At 47.6% G+C, this 27607-nt stretch overlaps 1 protein-coding gene across 1 annotated transcript in view; it reads left to right on the top strand.

Annotated features, from left to right (window-relative positions):
* fndc3a (fibronectin type III domain containing 3A) overlaps positions 1–27607 on the top strand; it is a 75491-nt gene that overhangs the window by 7653 nt on the left and 40231 nt on the right. The window contains 1 exon segment of the mRNA XM_061216843.1: positions 5221–5371. Within this exon segment, the coding sequence (XP_061072827.1) occupies positions 5261–5371 (111 nt within the window). The 5' untranslated portion in view covers positions 5221–5260.

Here is a 27607-nt window from a genome sequence, read left to right as displayed (position 1 = left end):
TACCCTTGCCAAAGCAAATAGTTTGAAATTGCACTAGGATGTGCCCTTATATGTGCCCTTGGAAAAGGGAGAAGGGCCACTTTTCTGTCCTGCCTCTAATCTTATCGCTGTGTCACCTTGTTATTTTAATGTTGATAACAGGGCGTTCGGTTCAGAATGTTATGATGCATAAGTCATGATGCTGTACTTTCCAGTCCCTAAATCTCTGGGGTTTTTTAGATTGGTCCACGTCACTCCAGCCAAAAAGGGAAGAATGCAGAGAGAGAGAACATTCCAGTGAAAAATGTAGAACGTAACGCAGTTATGAGGTTGCAGTGTGTGGCAGAAGTCATTGTGAACAGGACCAGCACACAGCAGATGCTCCTGAAAGTGCCTTTGTGAAATTATCTTCAGAATCCCTGCATCTTATGACTGATGCAGCGCATCTGCAATGTTTAATACTTGATGCTGAACAGCTTCTAAAGAAAACGGTGCGTTTAATTTTCTACAAAACCTGGGCATTCTTCAACTGATGTGCAGAGCCAGCGAGGTCTGTTTTGATCTTTTATGGTGATTTCATGGGCTCTGTATATTATCAGAAAACAAACTCTTCCGCAATTTCTTTTTCGGTCAACCCAATTTTTCCCTGCTGTGTCACCGTAGAACGTAGATGGCGATAAAGCTTGATTTTGTCAAGAGAAGCATTTTACTTGCACACTTTACCCAGAGTAAAAAAAAAAAAATCTATAATGTGGAGGTAGATTTGGTCTGAATCATATCTCGTCTGACTGTTGACTTTTGAAAAATCTATGACTTTATGGTCACCAACTGGTGACCTTTCTAAATGGAGCGGTGAGTTTTTTCTAGCCGCTTGGCTGGGACGTGGGCTTGGGTGAGTCATTCCGGCCGGTAAATGAATGGGAGATGTGCTCGTCTCCAGATAAGAGTCTGCTAAACGTCCAAAATGTGATGTTAGGCATTCAGACTCTTGAGGCTTCGTGAGCGAAGGCAAGGCCTTGGGTTCTGATTAGTGGAGCTTATTCGGAGGAAGGCCAAGGGTCAGGGTTTCGCAGTCGGTGGCCATTTTGTTTTTACGTTTCTGAACCTGAGAATTGCAGTGTTCCGTCTGCCGCTTCTGCGATATTGAGCTTCTAGGCGGTTTGTTGGTTTTATCACTTCGAACTGCCTAAACTGGAATTGCACCCTGGAATTGTTTTGCTTTAACACAATGCTCGTAAGGAATGATAAATACAGTGTTTACTGGTAGCGCCCTATCAGATTGCCAGCTTCTTGTGTTGGTGTGGAGCACTTACCGTGGTTTGATGGTCAAATATGAAATATGGGCTGTGTGTTTTCCCTGTAGTTTACAAGCCGGCAGCCATTTTGTGGGTTATGACCTAGTTGCTCACAGTTGGTTCCAGTATAGGTGTTTCAGCCGCCCATTTCAGTTTCGGTCACTGGTACCAGAACGGTCGAAATACAAATTCAATCACTTCTTCCCATGAAGATGTATTTTAGTTGCAGTAGTTGTTTAAAAAATATATTTTTAAAATAATGTCTCCATGTGCCGCCTTATGTTATTGTGTAGTTTTTGACCATATTTTTATATTTTGTTTACCCGTCGGGGAGAGTTTACGTCACTGTGTCACTCAGGGTTGGTGGGGGGAGGGGGGGGGGGGGTGAATTATTGTCGAGTTTTGGTACAGAGTGTCAGTCTGTCAACTGTATATTTTGAAACCTGAATTTAAGGACTATAAACACAGGCAGAGGGTGAGTCAACATGTCAGTGAGCCTTTTTCAACGATAGGAAGGGATTTACAATGGTCTTGTAACAATGTTTTAACACAAAAAACCTACCTGTTGTACCGTTAAAACTGACAATGAATGTAGCACTATTGGAAGATGTCTTTGCTTTGACCCTTTTAACCGACTTTTTAACCGAATAATCTGTGGCAAATGTTTTATTATTTGTATGTAACCTTCTGGTTTATTTGTTTTTGCTGCCCCTTGGTCAAGTCTCTCTTGTAAAAGAGATTTTAATCTCAATGAGACTTTTACCTGATTAAATAAAGATTATATAAAGGTAAATAAATACTATTATTGGATGGCTTGGGCCTGGCCCAGACTACATGGCCATATTAGGGTCACGCCCTTTCCATGCTGTGCTGTCTCTGGCTTCAGTTTGTATGACGTGGCAGCACGAAAACTGCACTTTCAGAATGCTTTTCACAAGCTCATGGAAAGCCAATAGGTGAAATTGAAATTGTCCGTATTGTTTCACCAGTGTGTGCTTATGACACACATTTCTTCTGGTGTGTGGCTCAGATTGTTCACATTGTTTAGTTCATTCTCAATAACCACACAAATGTGATTTGTGTAAAAGTACTGTATATGTGTCCACTTCCTGGAAAATTCCTCATTGCGTATCAGTGGGAGTGTATGTCAATTTGCTGTTCCCCCTCCAATCAATATCCTTTCACGCATTCCTCCCCCTCCTCATTTGACATCAATCAAAATCGACTACCCGCCCTTAAAACAAAATCCGCCCCCTACTGATTGCTTGTTTTGCTTGCGTGTACGTCATATCTCGGATGCTAGTGCTGCTCTAACTTCCATTTCGCTGCGATTTAACACCGTCTGAACCGCATTAATATCTCTCACCATTTCTGTCTCTCTTCCTGCAGATTGTACTCTGTGAGGTTGACTCACTGTTCCAGAAGGTTCTGTAATGGAGACGAGGGCGGAATGGGTGGGGGGTGTAGGTTTGGCGTACCATTCTCTATTTTTCGTTTCTTTGAAATTTTTATTTGTATCATCTTTGAGCTTTTGATTCAAAAAAATAATTATTTTGGTGGAAGTATGCATTTTTGAGTCTTCTGTAGCTTCTGAGATTGAAGGACAAGGAAGTGGGAGAGCTCCTGGCCTGTCAATCATCAGTATTTACCAATGGGGAGGCTCAGGGGACTCTTCCCTGCCTGAGTGACAGGAGGCCGACTTGTGCTTGTTTTTTGTTTAAAAGTGTGTGCAGTTACTTATACCCAACACTTCTGCACACCATTACATCCTTTACCCGAAACGCTTCAGTCATTTAAGAGTGCCCAAGCACCTGTTCCCCCAAAGCTTCGCCCACATTTAAATAAAATTTCATTTAAATTCCCTCTGCAGAGTCTCTTCATAACTGAGTGGTTTTGCATACCCCGTTGCCTTGATAATGCCGCCCTGTGTTCTGCCGGCGGAGTTCTGCTCAGGCTGTCTGGGACGGGGTGAAGAGGGCGGCGCTGTGGAGGAGCGGGGGCTGGCAGACGGGAATCGTGCCATGTAGGCGGGGGCCGTCCGCACACGTCTCGTGACTCAGCGTGTTTGTGAAGAGACGAGGAGGGAAAATTGGCAGATTATCTTGGAGAGGGACCCGCGTTGAGTTCTCCTGAGCAGGTGATACCGCTTCGGCTGAGGCGCGGGGCTTATTGATTGGACCCCCCCGCGGAAACGCGTCAGCAGACCGCCACTCCAGGCTGGGGAGCAGTCAGCCACGTCACGCTGACGGCACAGACGTGATGGAGTCCGTTCGGGTTCTGCAGCCGACTGCTGTGACGTAGTTACGGAAATGACCCAGTCCGGTAAAGGGGGAATAAACACTACATCCCATGTTTTGAGTCACAAAGCTGAGTGTCTTGCTTCCGTTTTATAGATAAAATGTATCATATTGTTAAATATATATATATATATATATATATATCTTTTAAAGCCGTGCCACTCCATTTTGTGTAGAAAAAGCAGTCACCCTGACTGAGGTTTCATTTGAGCCACGACCCAGTCCGTGACGCGGTGGCAGGCCGAAAGACCAACTTTGACGTGAGCTAGCGAATGCCCAAACTCTTCCCTCTTGCCGATTGGTAGGGCTGTTTAAACCAATCAGCTGAGAGGGAAATGATGCAGGAGATGCACTGAGCTAGACAATGTGAAGCTGCCGAAAAATAAAAGCCTCAATGGATTGTTGTTAGTGAGTATGTCTGCTTATGCGACGTGTTAATTTTGCTGTGCAGTAAGCCAGATTAATGAAACCCGCTGGTTCTGTCCTAGCACTGGCTAACATCTGTCCCTTTCCCAGAACCATATTTTATTTTTGTGTTTTTGACCTTATGTCACCGAATGGTTCTATCGCCCTTCCCCACAACTGAAACCCCAGTCTTCTTCCAATTTGCATGTTTTAAAATGGTGAAATGGGCTGAGACCAAGGGTTTCATTACTGCAAGGGTCTGACGGTAACTGACAGGGGATGGCTGTGTTTAGAGTTATGGAAATGATGGAGTGATCTTGAGCTCTGGTTCTTTTTCTCTTCTGACCCTGTTATCCGTAGCCTTTATCTGATGAGGAGAGTGAACCGTAATGGACCAGGTCAGGTTTGCAGATTTACCAAATCCATGAATTTCTATCTCATGTCCCCGAGTCCACTAGAGCAACAGAATGTGATTGATGAGTTTGTTTCGGTGGGGAAGGTCTATAGTACTTATATATTTTATGATGATGATGGAAGTCATACCCTGTCTTCATACCAGGGTGAATTGTTGGTGTTGTGGCAATATTATTATAAATGTGATGATGATGAAGATGATGCCGATGATGGTGCTCTGTTGCAGGAGTCGGCAGTGCCCCCCCGCTCAAGTGTGAATGAGGGTGTCATGGTGGTATTATAATTGTGATGATGGTTGATGATGATAATGATGATGATGGATGATTGATGATGATGATGATGATGATGGATGATTGATGATGATGATGGTTGATGATGATGATGGATGGTTGATGATGATGATGATGATGATGGATGGTTGATGATGATGATATTGATGGATGGTTGATGATGATGGATGGTTGATGATGATGATGGATGATTGATGATGATGATGGATGATTGATGATGATGATGGATGATTGATGATGATGATGGATGATTGATGATGATGATTGATGATGATGATGGATGATTGATGATGATGATGATGGTTGATGATGATGATGATGGATGGTTGATGATGATGATGATGATGATGGATGGATGGTTGATGATGATGATATTGATGGATGGTTGATGATGATGGGTGGTTGATGGTGATGATGGATGGTTGATGATGATGATGATGATGATGGATGGTTGATGATGATGATGATGATGATGGATGGTTGATGGTGATGATGATGGATGGATGATGGTTGATGGTTGTTGATGGTGCTCTGTTGCAGGAGGCGGCAGTGCCCCCGCTCCAGTGTGAATGAGGGTGTCATGGCGGACCACAGCCCCTCTCTGGACTCCGGCCAGCTGCTCACCGCTGACCTCCCGCTCCTGGCCCCGCCCCTCCCACCCACCATGGCCAACGGTGAAGGCCCACAGCAGGTAACCGTGACACCGGCCCTCCCCCATCATGTGACCAACGGACTGCCTAATGTTCCTGTCACAGACTAAGCTCAGATGCATATGAAGCTGGGTCTCCCCTATCCCCCCCCGTGAATCGTGCTTTGAACCGGGAGAGCCAATCTTTTTCTTTTCTTTTTCTTTTGTGTGTGGTTAAATGAATCCTCACTAGTGTTTTGTAAGACTGTTTAATTAGCTAAAAATAAGCAATAATTACAAGGTGGTTGTGATGAATTATTCTTGAACATTCCAAAGTCATCCGACAGAAAAAAGAAAATACTAGCGCATAGAGGCTAGGTTACTTCCTCTTTGGGTTGTGAGGGCGGTTCAGTTCTGTGTTTTATTTTTTATTTTTTCATCGCCTATCCTCCCCCGCAGAGCACCTGTTAAGTCTGCTTGTCGCACGTCACTAATTTGATCAGGAAATGCCTCCCTTGTTAGGGAAGGGAATGTGTTAAAGTGGGATCGAACACACCCAGGTCCTTCCCCGTCATGCGTCTTGTCACGTGGGAAATCGCTTCACGAACAACATGGAAAAATTGCACTTAAACACTATACACATTCCTCGACCATAATTGCGGTTGCTTTACGTGGATCGGTATGGAACACAAATTGAAAGCTCTAGGATGATATAAAAAGCTCAAAAACCTGAAAAGTATGCGTTTGGTGTCACACAGCATTCCCGAGTCTGTGGTCGTATTCAGAGAGTTCTGCTGTGTTGTTTCTTTTTGGCGTGCGAATGTAAGGATTAGTTTGAGGTCGGAGGAGCCGGAGCACTTGAGCTTCCTGCCACGGCTCGTTCATTGCGGGCTGTTGTGTTATCACTCCACCTGCTATTGAAATGGCAGTTTATAAGGTCATTTTTGATTGCGTCGCTTTGTTGGCTTTGAATAGGCAGGTCTGTTCTAGATTGAGAGGGAGTGCCGGTTTGGCGCACTAGTCCTCGTAAGCGCTTCTCCGTCGGACATGCAATGCAATATAGTATGTCGTAAATGACGAAAACCCGAATATAATCGAAGATGTGCGGGTTTGTTTAATCAGAAAGCGAATAATATCTGCACTATGGAGCCCTCCTCTTCTCTCCCTGGTCCTACTTTGGGAACCTGACGTGTGTAGGACTGGTGAAACCCAGTGTGTATCGCCCTCTAGTGGTCCAGTTTGTCAGTGCAGGCTGATTGCAGGTTCTGTGTTCTGTGCTGTGAGTGGAATAGAATAGAATACCTTTATTGTTATTGCACCGCAGTACAATGAGATTGAGTGTGCAAATCCTTAGCACCACTACAAAATAAATAGCTAATATCACTAAAAGAAAAATATTTTGGTGATATTTACTGCTGCTGCTGAGGTTGTGTGGGAATTGTGGGAAGGATGAGTCGAAACGTCAGTTCCGTATTAAAATGGTTTAGTTGTTTTTAATAAACAGAAAGATGGCGTTTTTACGGTGGACCGCAGATTTGGAAGGGAAGGTATCGGTTTGTCATAATCCCGGAGGGATTAAAACATGCTGACCTGTCATTACACAGCACTGCGACAGACGTCATTCTCTGTCTGGTGTATTATCTATGGGGGGAAACGATCATCTCGTGTTTTTCTGTGGATATTTATGATTTGGTACACCGCTCCCATAGTCCCACCAGGTCCCTGTTGACTGCTCTATGACTCACATCCTCTGAGCCAGATTCACCCTCTCTCTCAGCGGCTGCGGCAGGTAAACAAGCCCCTCCGCACATGTTCCAGCCTCTCTCTCGCCCAGGACCCGTCGAGCTTCTCCCTCGCTGCCTGGAGTCACCGTTAAACTACACAACATTCAGATTTTATGGCATTTAATTTAATGGATTTTCTGTTGGCAGATAGGAGTGCATTATTTATATGGCACAAACGTCTCTCGTAAAATAAGCCCTGCGTTCCAAATTCTCTCTCCTACCACAGCACAGGAGGCCGAATAAATTAGCACAAATCTCGAGTGTTTACAAAACGGGCTTTTAGCTGATGGTGCTTCATGTTACTCGTTGTTTTATTGATGCCTTGTAAGGGGTTTGGATGGTTATGTTATTCAAAATTAATGGTGAAGTCCCGCACTGTAGTGGTGTGGCTCTCGATCCCCTGCTCGCCTGCAGATGGTGACGTGTTCATACAGTCACACAGCCACTTTGTTACATGTGTAACAAAATTACCTGTTATTTAGCTGATGCTTTTATCCAAAGCAACTTACAGTTCATTAGACTAAGCAGGGGAGAATCCCCCTGGAGCAATGGGTAAAGGGTATTGCTCAAGGGCCCAGGAGCTGTGTAGATCTTATGTTTTCTTCACCGGGGCTTGAACCACCAACCTTGTGGGTCCTAGTCGTGTACTTTAACCACTACACTACAGGCTGCCCAATAGATCACTTTGTAGATCACTTACTTTTAAGAGCAATGCCTGCAAAAAGAAAAAATCCACTGGGAGGGCAATGTGGCTGCATCTCAGCCAGGACTGGCCCAGGAGTGGACAGAAAGATCTGTACGTGGAGGATGTCACCTCAGAAATGCACCATTTTGTTTCCATGATGTCTTTCTGGGAGTGTCAGCAAAAGCATCTTCGCAATGGCTCTTTGAATCCAGAAGATATTTTGAAATGGCGAAATGGTTTATATGCTGATTAAATGTAACAGAATATTACTGAGTTAATGGACTGCTTCAGCCGGGAGGACAGAAGAGCAGAAGAGCTGGACACGGTGATGGGAACGATGTTGGTTTTGACTGGTTAGTATCGACTTCAAGTGCCCAGGGAGAGAGAGGGAGAGAGAGGGAGGGAGAGAGAGGGAGGGAGGGAGAGAGAGGGAGGGAGGGAGAGAGAGGGAGGGAGGGAGAGAGAGAGAGGGAGGGAGAGAGAGAGAGGGAGGGAGGGAGAGGGAGGGAGAGAGAGGGAGGGAGAGGGAGAGGGAGAGGGAGGGAGGGAGGGAGAGAGAGAGAGAGAGGGAGGGAGGGAGGGAGGGAGAGGGAGAGGGAGGGAGGGAGGGAGAGGGAGAGGGAGGGAGGGAGGGAGGGAGAGGGAGGGAGGGAGGGAGAGAGAGGGAGAGGGAGGGAGGGAGAGGGAGAGGGGGAGGGAGAGGGGGAGGGAGAGGGAGAGGGAGAGGGAGAGGGAGAGGGAGAGTCTTCCCCATTCACTGTCACGGGATCCAGGTGAAAAATAACAAACTAAAATAATAAAGGCAAAGCAAACCAAAGCTGTACAAAGCTTTTGTAGCTTTTCAGCCTCGCTTGCAGCTTGGTCACACCAAACCGCTATCTCTCCCACGGTGACGGGTCTTGGTCTCAGCCAATCACTATGGAAAGAGGTACACTGTATAAACTCCTGGAGTGATTTGTAACGCCGTCCAGGTGTGTGTTGGATTGCCCTGCTTCCTTCCCGCAGACCAGCCCAGCCGCCACACTGGGTAAGTCTATTTTGAGTGACGTTGGTGTGGAGCAGGTTTATCATGCACAACTGCTTCTATCACTGGTGTCCTGTTATGTCCGTGGTTATTTTCCTCCAGGAAATAGTTTAAGCACCGATCGCGCTAGCCCATTGAATACTGCATCTTTTCAAGCGCAGGGTTTTGCACCAATACACTTGCATCTGATTAAAATATGTGTGTATGTATGTATATATATATATACATACACACACATGTGGACAAAATTATTGGTACCCCTCTGTTAATGAAAGAAAAACCCACAATGGTCACTGAAATAACTTGAAACTGACAAAAGTAATAATAAATAAAAATTTACTGAAAATTAACCAATGAAAATCAGACATTGCTTTTGAATTGTGGTTCAACAGAATCATTTAAAAAAACAAACTAATGAAACTGCTCCAGTTCTCTCAGGTTTGAAGGGTGCCTTCTCCAGACGGCATGTTTCAGCTCCTTCCACAGATGTTCAGTAGAATTTAGATCAGGGCTCATAGAAGGCCACTTCAGAATAGTCCAATGTTTTGCTCTTACCCATTCTTGGGTGTTTTTAGCTGTGTGTTTTGGTCATTATCCTGTTGGAAGACCCATAACCTGCGACTGAGACCAAGCTTTCTGACACTAGGCAGCACATTTCTCTCCAGAATGCCTTGATAGTCTTGAGATTTAATTGTACCCTGCACAGATTCAAGACACCCTGTGCCAGATGCAGCAAAGCAGCCCCAGAACATAACCGAGCCTCCTCCATGTTTCACAGTAGGGACAGTGTTCTTTTCTTGGTATGCTTCATTTTTGCGTCTGTGAACATAGAGTTGATGTGCCTTGCCAAAAAGCTCCAGTTTTGTCTCATCTGTCCAAAGGACATTCTCCCAGAAGCTTTGTGGCTTGTCAATATGCATTTTGGCAAATTCCAGTCTCGCTTTTTTATGATTCGCTTTCAACAGTGGTGTCCTCCCTGGTCGTCTCCCATGAAGTCCACTTTGGCTCAAACAACGACGGATGGTGCGATCTGACACTGATGTACCTTGACCTTGACCTGATGTACCTTTAATTTCTTTGGAGGTTGTTCTGGGCTCTTTGGTTACCATTCGTATTATCCGTCTCTTCAATTTGTCATCAATTTTCCTCTTGCGGCCACGTCCAGGGAGGTTGGCTACAGTCCTGTGGACCTTAAACTTCTGAATAATATGTGCAACTGTAGTCACAGGAACATCAAGCTGCTTGGAGATGGTCTTATAGCCTTTACCTTTAACATGCTTGTCTATAATTTTCTTTCTAATCTCCTCAGACAACTCTCTCCTTCGCTTTCTGTGGTCCATGCTCAGTGTGGTACACACCATGTGACCAAACAGCACAGTGACTACTTGTCACCCTTTAAATAGGCAGACTGACTGATTACAAGTTTGAAGACCCCTGTGATGCTAATTAGAGGACACACCTTAGTTTAACATGTCCCTATGGTCAAATTATTTTCAATCTTTTCTCGGGGTACCAACCTTTTTTGTCCAGGCCTGTTTCATTAGTTTGTTTTTTAAAATGATTCTGTTGAACCACAATTCAAAAGCAATGTCTGATTTTCATTGGTTAATTTTCAGTAAATTTTTATTTATTATTACTTTTGTCAGTTTCAAGTTATTTCAGTGACCATTTTCAATAACATGCCAGCTCCTAATAACACAATAAATGTGCGTGACCCTTAATCTTATTCTGACATTTGCGGGGCGGTCTGTAGCGTAGTGGTTAAGGTGCATGACTGGGACCTGCAAGGTCGGTGGTTTGATCCCTGGTGTAACCGCAATAAGATCCACACACCCGTTGGGCCCTTGAGCAAGGCCCTTAACCCTGCATTGCTCCAGGGGAGGATTGTCTCCTGCTTAGTCTAAGAGCGTCTGCGAAATGCCATTAATGTAATGTAATGTAACATTTTATTATGTCGTGGGATTAAATAACAGGATTAATGGGTTGAGAAAAAAAGCATGAATAGTGTTTGCCCCACAGGTTAACAATAATTAAAATTGTTGGCACCCGGAAGGTTGTTGGTTCAAGGCCCAGTGTGGCCACTATAAGATCAGTGCAGTTGTTGGGCCCTTGAGCAAGGCCCTTAACCCCACATTGCTCCAAGAGGGGGCAATCAACTCAAGTCACTTTGGATAAAAGCGTCAGCTATATAACTAATGTAATGTAAAGTCCTTAGAGCTGTGTTAATGTTGTGTTAATTTGCTGGTGTTGAGCAGGCTGTTTGCGTGCTGGAACAGCAGGCTGATGTGTTTTGCCACAGTGCTTCAGCGCATGTGAAATGTGCACATTGGGGTTCCTCCTGCACAGCTGTCAGGGCGCCCCTCTCTCTCTCCCCGTCCCATGGCAGGCAGGGCACACCTCACAGCCCTTCTGCTCCTGAGTCTGCTGTCTCGGGCAGCTGTGTGCTCATTTCCTCCTCTCCGTCGTTCTGCTGACGACGCTTTTCTAAACGACCGCGATGACAATGAGACGAGCGATCGCCGTCTATCTAATGTATCTCCGCACTGCGAATCCCAGTCAACACGCCGAGACCGAACTCTGTCGCACCAAACGGGCTGTGATTATAGCAGAATGTTTTTGAATACACTCTCCATTTTGTGCACGATAATAGCGAAGTATAACTTTCCTCCAACATTCTAATACATTTCGCATACGGTATATATGGTATAATATTTTCCACTTATACTGAGAAGAAGACTTCCTGGTTTAGATTGGACTTGATTTAGTATTTTTTTTCGAATCTTCTTGATTAGCATGCTCAGCACGGTTCCATAGGGATAAATGTCGCGTTATCGTTCTGAATGCGTGTTAACTCGTGCGTCTCGTCATATCAGAGGTGATTATATACAGGTTCTCTTCACAAAAAGATATATTTGGAAAAAGGAGCTTTGTTTGTGCGTCTGCGGATGGAGGGACGGGTTCTGATGATTCACTCCTGTTGGGTGGGCCGGCCGTTATCAGATTCTGTCACATATCTGTTCCTCTTCCTTTCAAAGAAATTCGTATTGCGCAACGTGAATAATGACATTCTGAATCATGGCAAATTAGTTTGAGGAATATCATTCCATGTTTTATATCGAATCTGACAATTAGGCAGTTCTAAGTAGGCTATGCCTAAACAATGGCAATGATGGGCTAGAAGGATTTTTTTTTTTCTCTCACAAAAAAATAAGAAACAGAAAGAAATAAGAAATGATCTGAATTACTGTACTGAACACTGTCGTCCAGGTTGGACCTTGATGTTGAGGCAGCTGAAGAGAGTTAGACATCACAAACATCAATTCAGTCTAACTGCAAACAGCTTGCAGCTTACCATTCCTTTGTGTAATAATAATAATAATAATAATGTTATTCTTTTAACCTGATGATGATAATGAATTATTATACTTATTGTGGTGTTTCCATTAGTATTGTGATAAGTACTATGAGTATTATTATTATTATTATTATTACTATATTAGGATAGTAGTTTTATTTTTATTAGCGATTATTCCTATAAATGAGCAATTACGATTAAGGTTCTCTCCTGGTTAATTCCTGTGTGTAAGATTATGGAGGCGTGTATTGAGTGTTTTGTAGCCGGATGTATTTCAGCGCGTTTCTCTGAGCCAGCGCGTGTCCCCCGCTCGCCCCGCGGCTGATTAAGAACCCAACCGTCGAGAGAACCGCTTCGCCCGGCCACCGTAAATCTTGGGCGGTCTGCGGTTTAACGAGCGGGGCTTACGTCAGTTAGAGGCCGTTAAACCCGACCGGCCAGTCGGCCTACGCGGACAGGGAAACCAGCGACAAAAAAACGAAATAAAACACAAGTATGTATTTTTTTTAAACGGCCGCCGGAGAGACATGAGCCGTTTTTATATGGCCGTGCCGGGCGACCGCGACACGACAAAGGAGGAATAGGATGTTAAGACGTGCCGTTCTCCCCGCGTCTGCCGCTCCAGCACTTGATTTTCGGTTGTTGGGGGATTAATTATCTTTTTGTCAGTTTCTGCACACAACGGAAGCAGGCTTATAAATACAAAGGGTTCCCTGATTCATTCGCGTCCCAGAGGGAGAAGGTCATCTCCGAATGTTAGTAAGCACAAATGGATGTTCTTTCACCGCAGGCTTGTGGGTGTTTCATGTTTGGTCTGTGGAGCTCCAGGGGAGGAATAATTATCTCTGCTGGTTTGAAAGGGGGGCAGCTTAGGGGGTTAATAATGATTTCCCTTTGTGCCGTTCTATTCCGATGCCAATTTGTACACCCGACCCCGGGAGCGATATGCGCAGCTACGAGTTAATGATTGTAATTATGATTGACTGTGTGGCCAAGCCATCACAAATTACCTCCATATTTGGCCAGGTAAGGCGTAGTCTACTTATTGCGGCGTTTTGTCTTAACGTGTGCCAATAGGTTTTCGTTTCGTTTTAGCAACTCAAGAACTGGCTGCAGAATTTCAGTTTCTGTTCATGTATTAAGATGTTGTTACCTCGCATAACTAGCGTTAGCACATTTATTCCCATCAGGCCGTTCTTCATTCATAGCCCGATAGTCAATCATACCGTGGGTTACCCTTTTTTTCAGGGTTGGTACTGGGACAAGAACTGCTTGTCGGAGCTTAAAGGTAGAATAGGTCATTTCGGACTTTAAGGGTCAAGAGAGGAATTGCAGCAACAAACATCCTCAAACCACAACACTTTTTATCCCACTCCTTCTCTATGAATGCACTGACGTTGCATCCCCCCCCCCATGCACCATTGGCTCTGGCAGTTAGAACCAATTTTCAACCAATGAGTTTGAATTATTGTACAATGTTTGGTCCAGAGTGTTGGGCCGTCAACTGTTTATTTTGAAACCTGAATTTAAGGACCATAAACACAGACGGAGGGTGAGTCAACAGTGAGCTGTTTTGATTTACAATGGTCTTGTCACAACTTACCTGCTGTACCTTTCATTTGGCTGCCAGAACAAAGGGCAGGAATGTCTCAATTGTTGACTCTTTTTCTTGAAAAGGCTACTAAATAGCGGTAATGGAAGGAGACTAGGCTATAACATAACTGAAAATGCATTGAATTCTCGTTAAGCGTTATTTCTCCTTACAAATGTTTCATTTAAGCTACACCCCGATGTGGTACGAACTTGAAAGTTGCCATGTCTGCCAACTATGGGCAGAATGATGAGTGATAATTTAGAGACACATATTATGCTTGTTGGGTATTATTTATCCTTAATGAATGATAGGATTCTGCTTAACGAGGCTTACGCGTTCAGTCAGAACTAACTGTGTGCAGAAGGACTCGTTTGTTCAATCGACAACATTACTGTGATGACTCCTGAGGACCTCGAGACGTTCTGAGGGCCATCTCCAGGGTTCGTGTGGAAGATGTGTAATGGTGGCGATCTCGTCATATTGCTCATCCCCCGTATACACCCGGTCATTTCACGGCTCCTGAATATCTGGTTACCGGCCGGATAGTGATTATCCACATAAAAGCGCACGTGTAAACACACCCAAGACGCATTACTGACAGATTCAAATCCGAACAGCCAAACCGCTTCAGGAGACGTGTTCCAGATGGACGCTGTACAAGTGTAACTGCATCGGTCTGTCATGCCATGCGTTTTTCTGCACAGTGTGTGTGTGTGTGTGTGTGTGTGTGTGTGTGTGTGTGTGTGTGTGTGTGTGTGTGTGTGTGTGTGTGTGTGTGTGTGTGTGTGTGTGTGTGTGTGTGTGTGTGTGTGTGTGTGTGTGTGTGTGTGTGTGTGTGTCTAACTGTTCGTTTTGTCTGAGACTCTGTTATTCGTTTTGTGTGTGTGCGCTTCTATTTCTGTGACTTGTATCTCTGCAGGCTACATGTGTGTCAGTCTATGGGGGGGGTTTCAGCTTCGCTGACCAGTGCCCCCCCCCAGGTGAGATTGCGCCCTTGTTTTTTGGAACGAGCAGCGGACGGTGAGAGCGGAACAGCGAGTGATTCACCTTTTCCACTCGTTTATGGCCGCCGCTGCCGTCTGAGCCGATGAATCAGCCTCCTATTTACCGGCCTGTCGGTCCAGGTGTGGATCCGCTTCCCCGCTGGACCCCCCCACCCCGCCCCGCTCCCTGTTCTTTTCACTCGACCTGTTTCACAGGCCGTGACGCACGAGCGCTCTGGCCCTTTGTTTATTTGCATTGCCTTGCATAACAATCACTTAGCAGCAGGGCTGATCCCTGCCACTCGCAGCGCCGGGGAGCAGTGTGTCCACCTGCTCTATCTGAGCACCGTGTGTGTGTGTGTGTGTGTGTGTGTGTGTGTGTGTGTGTGTGTGTGTGTGTGTGTGTGTGTGTGTGTGTGTGTGTGTGTGTGTGTGTGTGTGTGTGTGTGTGTGTGTGTGTGTGTGTGTGTGTGTGTGTGTGTGTGTGTGTCCACCTGCTCTATCTGAGCACCGTGTGTGTGTGTGTGTGTGTGTGTGTGTGTGTCCACCTGCTCTATCTGAGCACCGTGTGTGTGTGTGTGTCTGTCTGTCCACCTGCTCTATCTGAGCACCGTGTGTGTGTGTGTGTGTGTGTCCACCTGCTCTATCTGAGCACCGTGTGTGTGTGTGTGTGTGTCCACCTGCTCTATCTGAGCACCGTGTGTGTGTGTGTGTGTCCACCTGCTCTATCTGAGCACCGTGTGTGTGTGTGTGTGTGTGTGTGTGTGTGTGTGTCCACGTCCACCTGCTCTATCTGAGCACCGTGTGTGTGTGTGTGTGTGTCCACGTCCACCTGCTCTATCTGAGCACCGTGTGTGTGTGTGTGTGTGTGTGTGTGTGTGTGTGTGTGTCCACGTCCACCTGCTCTATCTGAGCACCGTGTGTGTGTGTGTGTGTCCACCTGCTCTATCTGAGCACCGTGTGTGTGTGTGTGTGTGTGTGTGTGTGTGTCCACCTGCTCTATCTGAGCACCGTGTGTGTGTGTGTGTGTGTGTGTGTGTGTCCACCTGCTCTATCTGAGCACCGTGTGTGTGTGTGTGTGTGTGTGTCCACCTGCTCTATCTGAGCACCGTGTGTGTGTGTGTGTGTCTGTCCACCTGCTCTATCTGAGCACCGTGTGTGTGTGTGTGTGTGTGTGTGTGTGTGTGTGTGTGTGTCCACCTGCTCTAGGCACCGGCTCCTTAAACAGCACTCCCTAACCTGTGTGTGTGAGTGAGAGGGAGAGTGTGTGTGTGTGTGTGTGTGTGTGTGTGTGTGTGTGTGTGTGTGTGTGTGTGTTCCCACCTGCTCTGAGCACCGGCTCCTCAAAGTGCACTGACAAACCTGTGTGCATGTTAAAGGGTTAATTATAATTGGGGTCTCTGTCCATATCTGTTATTCGTAATCAGTCTCAGAGACTTTACTCGTTTGAGGTAGTTAACCACAATCAAGCCAACCTGAATTATGCTTTCTTGATTATCATTGCAGCATTTGTTGAATAAAATGTTTTTTTTAGTGCCTTTGGCGTGACTCATGATAGAATCGTCCCTGGCATTTAACCTTGGCACCTGCAGTCCTTTGACTCCGAAGCCCAGTTCCTCATTAGCTCTGGCGCGTGGAATGGGTTTGTCTGTGTGTCTAACACTGTCCGCTGGCAGTCTTTGTGATGTCACTGCTGATGTCACAGCCGTGATTGAGCCGTGATTGACGCTCTCTCCGCTGTCTGCGCTCACCTTGTGGGGTTGCCATGGCGATGTGGCGTCAGGCGGTGGGTGACTGCGGGTTCAGGGGAGGGATACGGCCTTCTCCCCACAGGGTGGTACTCTCACCTTCTCTCTCCACCGCAAATGTCTTCATTTTCTGCTGCTGATAATGTCAGCAGATGATTATTTCTTAAGATTTCTAAAGTCGTCTTTTTTTTTTTTTTATCCGGGTTGTTTTTTTAGACTGAATAGAATTTGTGTTTAAGCTGAAATGCTCCGCCCCCCTGTTCTGACTGAAGCTGAAATCAAGGTGCTGCCTTTCATATTTCACTGTGGTTTATGTGTCTTGTGTGGCTCCTGTGTGGCTCCTGTGTGGTCCCGGTACTGTCCAGTGCGGTCCCGGTACAGTCCAGTGCGGTCCCGGTACAGTCCAGTGCGGTCCCGGTACAGTCCAGTACGGTCCAGTGCGGTCCAGTGCAGTCCCGGTACAGTCCAGTGCGGTCCCGGTACAGTCCAGTGCGGTCCCGGTACAGTCCAGTGCGGTCCCGGTACAGTCCAGTGCGGTCCCGGTACAGTCCAGTACGGTCCAGTGCGGTCCAGTGCAGTCCCGGTACAGTCCAGTGCGGTCCCGGTACAGTCCAGTGCGGTCCCGGTACAGTCCAGTGCGGTCCCGGTACAGTCCAGTGCGGTCCCGGTACAGTCCAGTGCGGTCCCGGTACAGTCCAGTACGGTCCAGTGCGGTCCAGTGCAGTCCCGGTACAGTCCAGTGCGGTCCCGGTACAGTCCAGTGCGGTCCCGGTACAGTCCAGTGCAGTCCCGGTACAGTCCAGTGCGGTCCCGGTACAGTCCAGTGCGGTCCAGTGCAGTCCAGTGCGGTCCCGGTACAGTCCAGTGTGGTCCTGGTAGAGCCCCAGCCGATGTGCGCTGAGCGTTGGGGTCTAAAATGGCCGCCGTGCCTCGCCCCAGGTAGGCTCTGCATATCGGAGGTGAGTCACAGCCCCCTCGCTCTGAAGAGCTGGCACATAATGACGGGGAAGAGGGTCCTAATAAAGGCACGCGTCATTGCCACTAGCACATAGCGTGGCGTAAGATTCATGGCCTGTGCAGGGACATGTGAACCTCGGGGTGAGTGGTAATGAGCTGCTTAAAGGCCCCGGAGGGAATCAAGTCCCATCTTTAACACCCAGTCCCCCGACACGACGACGACGACGATTTAAAAATCACAACGTCAATAATAATAACAGTTTTAATAAGAATAATGATATTATAGAATTTAACATGGCTGATGAGAAGAATAATGGTTACAATAATTACGTTACAAACTATTGTAACCATGGTGAGACTAATACTCATCTGTGAGTGACATCAATCCCATTCCACTGTCTGTGTGTGTGTTTGTCTCTATGTGTGTGTGTGTGTGTGTGTGTGTGTCTGTGCGCACGCATGTCTGTCTGTCTGTCTGTCTCTCTATGTTTGTGCGTCAGTTTGTCCCGTGTATGTGTGTGAATGTGCACATGGTGTGTGAGTTTCTGCTGTGTTGGGGTGAGCTTGTAAACGCTGTGTGCAGTGGAGTGTGTGTAATCTCTGAGGGGGTTTGAACGGGAGCACAGTGTGGAAGAAGGTCCCGGAAGCGAGCAATCGAGCTCTGCCAGATAACCGCATAAGAATATGGAGATGGCAACCACTGTACGAGTGATAGGTTATGCCACACAGATTTTGTCTGTGTGTGTGTGTGTGTGTGTGTGTGTGTGTGTGTGTGTGTGTGTGTGTGTCTGTGCCTGTGCCTGTGCGCACGCATGTCTGTGTGTGTGTGTGTGTGTGTGTGTGCGCACGTGTGTCTGTCTGTCTGTGTGCGTGTGTGGATGCGTGTGTGTCTCGGTGCGTGTGTGTTTGAGAGCTGGCAGCAGAAGGTTTATTGCGGTTTTCCTGGCCTGCAGTGATCGATCGGAGCAGGAAATCCCGCCGCTGCTCCGCCATTCCCGCGTCAGGGCCGGGTCTGCTTTCCTCGCTCCCACGTCACCGCGCGGTAAACAATCCCGCGAAAACCGTCGGGGTGGAAACCTGACCCCTGAGTCACCGCCAGCCGCTGTCCTGGGTCCTGCTGTGGAGGAAATGTCAGCGGACAGAACCGCCAGCGTTCCGGCCGGGCCGCCGTCTCCTGGGGATTAGCGCCGCGGCTAGCGGGCACGTGCTAATTGCTCGTTTCCGCCTTCGGTTGCCTCTGTTGTGCACGGGGGCGGCTGCGCTAACGTGCTAATCGTGTTTGAGCAGGCGTGGGCCAGCGTGGCATTAACCAGCCAAAAAAAAAAAAAAAAAGCAAAAGAGGAGGCAGACAAACAGAAAGTGCTTAAGAGTCAGAGGGAGGGGTGAGCGCACAGTGGGGGGGTTGATCAATTCCCCCCCCCCTAAAAGTTTCTTTGCCAACTTGCTTTGTTGCTCACAGTTGATGCTCCAGTTGAAACTCTGATAGACACAGACAGACAGACAGACAGACAATACTTTTCTGTGCTCGATTGATCTAGCCTGGTGTTGCTGGGCCAACCAAGAGGACCAGAATGTGGGGTTTGCACTTTTTGGGAGTATTTCTACACCAGACAAGCTCAGTATAGCGTAGAAAAGTATTTGAACCAAGAACTATTCTGTGTTTGACCCAGGTCTGCGGTGGAAACGGCTGTCTGATATATCTGTCGAGTAACAGGCAGAAAGCCCAGCAAATATAGCTATAAGCCTCACATTTCCTTGAAATTTGACGAGCTACCGTCTAGGAGGTGCTATACGATACCCAGGCAACACATTTTATTTTATTTTTATAAAGAATTTTATCCCTACCACCTCACTCCTGTGCTTTAATGATTCATGGTTTTGATGCTCTGTTGTGTTTTGTGCTATTTTTGTGTACCATTGTGTTTTATTTGATTTTTGTTGTTGGTGATGCAACCAGGGCAAAGACACATATCCAGAAATGGATGATTTTATTCTATTCTTTCGAATCTATTTAAATGGAAAATAAACTAGAGTCATATTTGTATCTCATACATGGTTAGAGGTCGTCAGTTGTTTGTGGTGGTGTCTGTTGTGTACTACTCGTTACTAACCGTTTGAAGAGTAGATTTTTTTTGTTGAGCTTTTTTGTCTACATTTTGAGCGTGTTGTGTTTCAGAGCATTGCAATCACATATTTGAAAGGGTTAAACATCCCAGCTAAATCATGCTTTAATTGAGATTAGACCCGAGTGCTGTTCAGTACTGAAACACGGAATCGGCTACCCTGCCCTTTCAAATGAACTCTGACGCTGGCCAGTTCTATAGCTTTCTGTGGGCCTCTCATAGGCTAAAACTAACACCCCAAAGCAGGTTTCCTGCTCTGAACCCAACGGAACCTCATGCGCCCGTTATTTCCTCCCGCTCAGCAGGGCGGTGAGAGCTGGAAGCGGATTCGCACTGTGATTAGGGTTTCGCTGAACTTAACCCTTTCAGTCCCGAGCCCAGTATGAAGTGGCTCAACCCAAATCCCGAGGGGGTTTGGCTTCGGTTGAGAAAAGTGAGAATTTTCGTAGGGTTTTAATACAGGCTCAAAACAATAGTACAGCAGTGATATAAGGTGAAGAGTGCCATATGGGACCATATAGCACTCCTGGGACTGAAAGGGTTCATTATGGTTTGTGATGGGGCGGTGTGGGCTGTTTTGGAGAAGGCTGTCATGGTACCAGCTGTAGACCCTGGCCCTTGTTCCACACAGGCTGGTCGTGGTGAACTCCAGGGTGCTGTGTACAGTACAGAGCCCTGCGCGCTCCATTCAGGAGTTTTCCACTCTCTGAATGGAGACAGTGGGATTTTCCACATAATTACCAGCGTGACAGCGATGCGTGGAGAGAGCCGGGGGCGGTGAGCTGTCCTCGCTCCTCCTCGAGTGGAGGAGATGAGCCCCCCCCCCACCACCCCGGGGGCTTGGCTGTGGCATTTCACCTTGAGTGCTCTTAGATTTACTCACCCCCCCCCCCCCCCCCCCATGGACCCCCGTGTTATCTGAGAGACCCTTGTGACGGGCGTATCGTTGCCGTGGTGACGGAGCCCGGTCGGCCTGTGGGACTGAGCGCGTGCAAGGGTAGAGTGACATCACAGGGCCCGGCGGGGAATTTCAGACATAGCGCACCCCCCCCCCCCGCCACCCGTCCCCCCCGCCAGCTGCTGGATGAGTCTGAGAACAACCTCGGGTTACTGTACGTTACACTACAGTTCTTTACCTGACGCTTTTATCCAAAGCAGCTTACAGTTGATTAGACTAAGCAAGGGACATCCCCCCCCGAGCAATGCAGGGTTAATGGCCTTGCTCAAGGGCCCAACAGCTGTGTGGATCTTATTGTGGCTACACCGGGGCTTGAACCACCCAACTTCTGGGTCCTGGGGGCGGGCCGGGTGTTGGCTCGGCCCTCAGTGAGTCGGTGATACACGTGACGGACAGATGGACAGACGCCTTGTTGTCTCCGAAGGCTACCGCCATTCCCGCTGCCCACAGCCACGACAGCTATTGAACTCCTGTCACCTCATTTCACCGTCGACTGAGCTATTAATGGAGTATTTACAGCGTGTCACTGAGAGGGAGGGAGAGAAGGATGGAGAGAGAGAGAGAGAACGAGGGAGAGGGAGGTCACGGCAGACGTCGTGTTCACGATTTCAAAGAGTGGAGGAAAAAAAAAGATGAAATTCAGATTGAAGACAAAGGAGGCGGAAGCCCATCACTTCCTGTTCGTCTGTGTGACTCCTCAGTGTCACAGCCTCGATGCAAAGACGAGAGACACACACACACTGGGTCCCACACAAACGCACACATGAACACGCGCACACGCTACTAAAGTTACGCACACACACACACGCTCACACACACGCATATGCACCGAGTTCCACACAGAACACACACTAACAGAATGCCACATGTGCACTGCGCAATAGCTGGTGCTCTGTAGCCTCCTCTCCCTTCCTCTCTCCTCCTCTCCCTCTCTCCTCCTCTCCTCCTCTCCCCTCCTCTCCTCCTCTCCTGCCGATCAGACACGGACACTGCGCTGCGTGTTTGTTGAAGGGGTTGCCATGGAGACGGCCGCGGCGAGGCAGAGAGAGAGAGGGAGAGAGAGAGAGAGAGAGCGAGGGAGGGAAGGAAGGAGGGAGGGAGCGAGAGGGGGAGAGAGAGAAGGGAGACAGACCGAGTCAGAGGGAGGGAGCAGCTTGCAGCGGAGCACATTGAGTGGGAGCTCCTACCTCCAGCGACCAGAGCAACTCCCCTGGATACGGCATAGCCTCCTCTTCCTCTTCCTCCTCCTCCTCCTCGTCCTGCGGGTGCTCGGACCTGGCCCTGGTGTGGAGCGGGAGGGGCCGCGCGTGCGGGCCGGATGCTTTGCCTGCCGGTTTCGGGTCAGGACCCCTCGTACCCCCAGGTCCCGCGGCGAAGCACCACAACATGGCCGCCCCAGGACCGTTACCCCCCGGCGACTGCGTAACCCACGGCAACAGCGTCTGAATGAGAGAGAAAGCGAGTGAGCGAGCGAGCAGGAGAGCGATGCGGGCGACAGTAAGTGTGGGGGGGCGGGGGGGGGATCTTCCTGGGGGGGTCTGAGCTTTTAGGCCACAGCTAACTCACTGTACTGAGCGGGAGGGTACACTTCAGCTACAGCAGCCTTTCCTTTAGACATGGAAACAACTGAGGCAAGCAAAAGAGGCAAAAAAACCAAAGAAAAACACAATGTACTCTCTCTCGCTCGCGTGCGCACATAAACACACAGGCGGAGAAGCATGTTGACTTCGCTGAGACCTCCCTTTGACCGTGTGTGTGTGTGCGTGAATGTGTGTGTAGATACTGTATTTGTGTGTGTGGGTGTGTGTGTGTGTGTGTGTGTGAGAGGGCATGAGAGTGTGTGCTGGTGTGTTAGCATAAATGTGTGTATGTGTATAAAAGTGTGTGTATATGTGTTTCAGTTTTTATAGAGTGTGTGTGTGAGAGTGTGTGCGCCTGTATGAGGGTGTGAGTGTGTGTGTGTGGGAATGAGAATGAGTGAGTGTGCGTGTACTGTACGTGTTTGGGGTATGAGAGAGTGTATGAGAGTGAGTGTGTGTGTGGGTACTGTACGTGTGTGTGTGTGTGTATGACAGAGTGAGTGAGAGTGTGTGTATTATACGTGTATGTGTATGAGAGCAAGAGAGTGAGTGTGTGTGTGTACTATACGTGTATGTGTATGAGAGAGTGTGAGTGTGTGTGTGTGTATGAGAGAGAGAGAGAGTGTGAGTGAGTGTGTGTGTACGTACTGTACGTGTGTGTGTGTGTAAGAGAGTGAGTGAGTGAGTGTGTGTGGGTACTGTACGTATGTGTGTATGAGAGAGAGAGAGAGAGAGAGAGAGAGAAGAGTGTGTGTGTGTGTGTGTGTGAGTGAGAGAGAGTATGAATGAAGCGGCTGTGTAGGGAGGGGGCCTGTGTCACGGCTCTGGTGCATGTGTGGGGGTCAGCTTCTGCAGCGCCTCCCAGGTAACCGGCGCCACGGTAACCGTCGCCGGGCGCTCCCGCTCTCACCGCCCGCCCGTCTGTCGTCATCACGGACACACTCCACGCGCTGGGTGAGAGGAGAAGCGTGTTTAAAGGATTTTAGGAAATGTTTTAGCCCTGCGCTCCCGGGCTTGTGGTCCCCAGGATGGAGCAGCCCTCTCTAACGGGTACACCTGCCAGCCTGCGTGTTGGTCGGCCATGTTTGGCTTCGGCTGCCTAATTCCCATTATTAGAGTTAGCATTAGCAAGCCATGCCAGTGCTCCTGGGTCTACAACCGCTATGTGTGAGTGTGTGAGTGTGTGAGTGTGTGAGTGTGTGAGTGTGTGAGTGTGTGAGTGTGTGAGTGTGTGCAGATGCCCAGGGAATCGTGAGCTCCTGGTTAGTGCAGGACACGGCGTACATTAAGAGACGCCTGCTGTGCTGCCGACTGGCCGCTTACCCCAGCCTGATCTGGCAGCGTGTCTAATCTAACTGTGTGTGTCTGTGTGTGTCTGTGTGTGTCTGTGTGTGTCTGTGTGTGTCTGTGGTGCTTCCCCCGGCCTTATCTGGCAGCGTGTCTAATCTAACTGTGTCTGTGTGTGTGAGTGTGTGTGTGGCGCTTCCTCCGGCCTGATCCGGCAGCGTGTCTAATCTAACTGTGAGTGTGTGTGTGTGTGTGTGTGTGTGTGTGTGTGTGTGTGTCTGTGTGAGTGTGTGTGAGTCTGTGTGTGTGTCTGTCTGTGTGTCTGTGTGTGTGGCGCTTCCTCCGGCCTGATCTGGCAGCGTGTCTAATCTAACATCCCTCGCAGTGAGGGAGTGTGCCACAGTATTTTAACGTCTCATAAAATACACTGCAAAACCACTACATACACGGCCCCATAGTCAAACCCAATCACCGCTCTCAGGCACTGGGACATTGTGAAATATGCTGCTTTTGAAATGTTTGTGTTTATTGCAGTATATTAGCAGAATGGTAATTTTCTCTCAGGAAGGGCCGGACACCGAGCCCTAAAAACGTAATAGGATTTGTCCCAGGTCAGCCAGGCCAGGGGCTCTAATTGGCCCTCGGTGGGGAAGTAGGGAGCCGAAATCTGCTTAGCAGAAGGTTAATGCAGCCGTGATGAAGAGCTGATGGCTTTGATTAGCAGCGGGCGGTGAGAGAGCCTGGTTTTAGGGGCTTGTTGTGAGTCTGGCTGCTGTGGGGTTTGGGAAGGGTGCGGAAGAATCGGGGTCTCCTGAGGCTCACCCCAGTTTGGGTGAACCCCGCTGGGCACCAGGCCTCAGTGACCATACACCTTCAGGCTTAAAGGAGCTCGTAAATGACAATTGTGGCGAACCTCGAAAGAAAATAATTGGCGTGTCAATCCTAGCTTTGGGACACCTGACATTATGGTCTGAGCATTTTAGCATGAAAAGCGGTTTCTGAATCTGAGACGTGATGGGTAGTCAGGAGGACTCCTGAGTCAATAAGACCAGGGCCGCAGTGTTGGGGTTTGAGAAGGCGAATTATCCAGATGTCCTTTCGAATCTTTGTTTTTCACTGTACTGCTGCTGCTATACACACACACACACACACACACACACACACACACACACGTTGTAGTCATGCATAGGTAAACATGGCAGTGCATTATAGTAATTTAGCAGACGCTCTTATCCAGAGCAATGTACAATAAAGTGTCAATCAGAACCAGGGATAAGTGCTCTGAAAACCCAAATGTTAGTGATCACATAGATAAAAACTTGGACCCTTGTAGAATAATCAAATTGTCCAAGTAGCTATACCACAGTTGGCAAGCTAGATCACCACGAATAGTAAAATAATTAAACGTAAGTGCTATCATAGACGTAACATACACATGGCAAACATGGCTAATTATTATGGTGAGGTAGTGAGGCAAAGGTGCAGCCTGAGAAGGTGGTTTTCAGTCTGTGCATTCCACGGTGGTGGAATGACGTCCACAGGAAGGTCATTCCACCATCGTGGGGCCAGAACAGACCGCAGTCCTGGCCGGGAAGTGCAGGTGCGACACGCTCATAAGTGTGGGAGCATTTCACCACATTTTGCTCTATTTGTGGCATGGTGATGGTTTTGCGAGGGGTGAACAACATGTTCCTCGCTAAAACCTTCATCCATGCAACACCAAATAAATATTGAAGACCGCGGCATATTTACCTCTTTGAAAAAGCGGTGACGGTTGCCAGTTCATCCTCAGGTAACCTGCGTCTGTGCTGGCGAAAGCAGGGCTGTACAAAGCGACTGTTTTGGTCACGTCTGCCTCCAAAACTTTCCGTATTTTTCTGTTCGCCCTCTGCTCTGAACAAAGCGAATATTGAGCCAGTACGTTCATCCCAACTGGTCAATTTACCTAATTCATTTTATGAAAAAACCCTACCTGTGCCACATATCCCCATATACGCGGCACTTCCGCTAGTCAATGCTCATTTCGAAAAATAACGTTAACTATAATTACGCAGGAAACGGTTTCCTTATCGGTAATTGGAGGGAGATATGTGTAACTTTTAATTATAACATTTTAACTTGGACATACGGTTTCATTATGCATTTTCGAAAGTTCCGCTCCAGAGAACAGCGTGAACAGAAAATGTTTCTGACTCGGTCCTGAAGACATATCAGAGCCATGCCGCTTTAAAATGTTCCTTTTGTAAGGTAGTCGTTTTTATTAGTCCAGCTAGCGAACCTCACACAGCAAGCTTGCAAAAAAGACAGCGTCTCATAGGATAGGAATGATTAACTCTCTTCGTCTCTGCACATTACGTTATTCAGACTCCAAGCACCAGTGTCTGTGAGCTGCAAACGCCCTTCCGTTTAGCCGCGAGAGGGAAAATGACTGAGGAGAAAGTGAACGAGCCACAGGGCAGGAATTTGTCGTGAAAGGTGTAAAACCATATTCTTAAATTTCACAGAGAAACTGATCTCCTTGCTCTCAACTAAGGTATAGTCAAATAGTCAATAAGTGATTCAAAAAGGATTTGGATTCAGATTAGATTAATTGCTTTTGAATCTCAACCCTACAAGGCTGTATGCCTATCAGCACACTTGCCTACAACTGGATGAACAAGCTTTCAATGTTTTATTGAGAAACATTTAATAACAGCTTTGAAAAGGGTAGTGCTTATCTGCAGAGGTAATTGGTCATATAATAGAACTAGTCCTTCTGGTTTTTGTTTTTGTTTGCAGGGCTATGTAGCATTGCACTTTGTTGACGTCGGACATGTTTTCTGGCCTAAAACTTACATTGCTATTTCAATGCATGCATTGGCAGTCATGCAAGAGGTGGACCATCAAGACAGGCTACTTGATATTGTAATATCCTAGTCAGGATATTATTACTGGTTTCAAGTTAAATAAGCAACACGACACCCATAATCTTATTTAAAAGTCATATTTCAACATGCTGTGTACCTCCCGCTACAATACATCTATGATGCATTTGCCCATAGACCTGTCCCCTGCCTTGTAATAAATGTGGGCATAGTTAGTAAACTCATTCACAACATAATCCAGGGGGGTATTTCACAAAGCAGGGCTAATAAGATAGCTGGGCAGCTGTGCTGAATAAAACCTGGAACAGCATGCTTTACTTCAGCGCGTGTTCCAGATTTGGGAGGATTCTGGGTTTTACTCACTGCAGCTATCCAACTAACACAGTCCTGCTTCCTTAAATAATAATAAAAACAATAATTTGTTATTTAGCTGACGCTTTTATCCAAAGTGACAGTTGATTAGACTAAGCAGGGCACCAGGTCAACATCACACTTAGTCTTGGCTTAAGAGTTCTCATTCATTGGGAAAGGTTATTTCGGCAGCTTTGAGAATAGGTTTTAAGAGGAAATGCTTGGCTTGGAACTTTTAGTGGCCAAGGTTACATGACTGAGACCCGCAAGGTTGGCGGATCAAACCCTGGGGTTGTCTCCCGTTTAGTCTAATCAACTGTAAGTCGCTTTGGCTAAAAGCGTCGGCTAAATAACATGTAATGTAAAGGTGATCTCAGGAAAAGGGGCTCTTGCAGTCCGCTAGCTTGCGCCCGCCTTGGAGTGGTGCCTATTTGGAGTTCTGTCGAGAGCATGATGCCACAAACTCTCCAGGTCACCGCGACCGCTGGCTGTGTGGCTTCTCCAGCGGGGGGGGCAGGAAATGGAAGGAGAGCGAGACTGAGAGCGAGCGAGAGAGAGAGAGAGCGAACTCCCTAATGAGATGTGGCTGGACCCACAGCATTGAGCGAGCGAGAGAGAGAGTGGACGTGTGCCTTCAGCGGGCCATTATTCCACAGACGCGTTCCTGTGAGAAACCTTGGTCCGTCTACGTCAGAGCCTGCTCCGGCAGCAACCTTTCATTCCCCCCCCTTTCGTCTGCTGAACAGTGCCCGAATGATGTGTGAATGTAGAAAAGGCATTTTAAAGGCAGTCGCTCACTGTTCGTGCTCGTATGTAGGAGTTAGCGGTTAGCGGTGTGAGTGGTTTGGCGGGGATGGCGTTCTTGCCTTGGGTTGGTGAGGCGCTTTTTGAACAGCTCGAGTCGAGGCCAAGCAGCAGACGGGTAACGGAGGAGATGTTTTATTTTGGTTTGCGTTTGAGAGATATATTTGTTTGCACACGGGTATGAATGTAAACTCCCAGCCAT

The sequence above is a fragment of the Conger conger genome, chromosome 13 (assembly GCF_963514075.1).
Source record: "Conger conger chromosome 13, fConCon1.1, whole genome shotgun sequence".
Classification (NCBI taxonomy): Eukaryota; Metazoa; Chordata; class Actinopteri; order Anguilliformes; family Congridae; genus Conger; species Conger conger.
The sequence above is the reverse complement of the archived record's forward strand: the minus strand, read 5'-3'. Positions and strand labels throughout refer to the sequence as shown.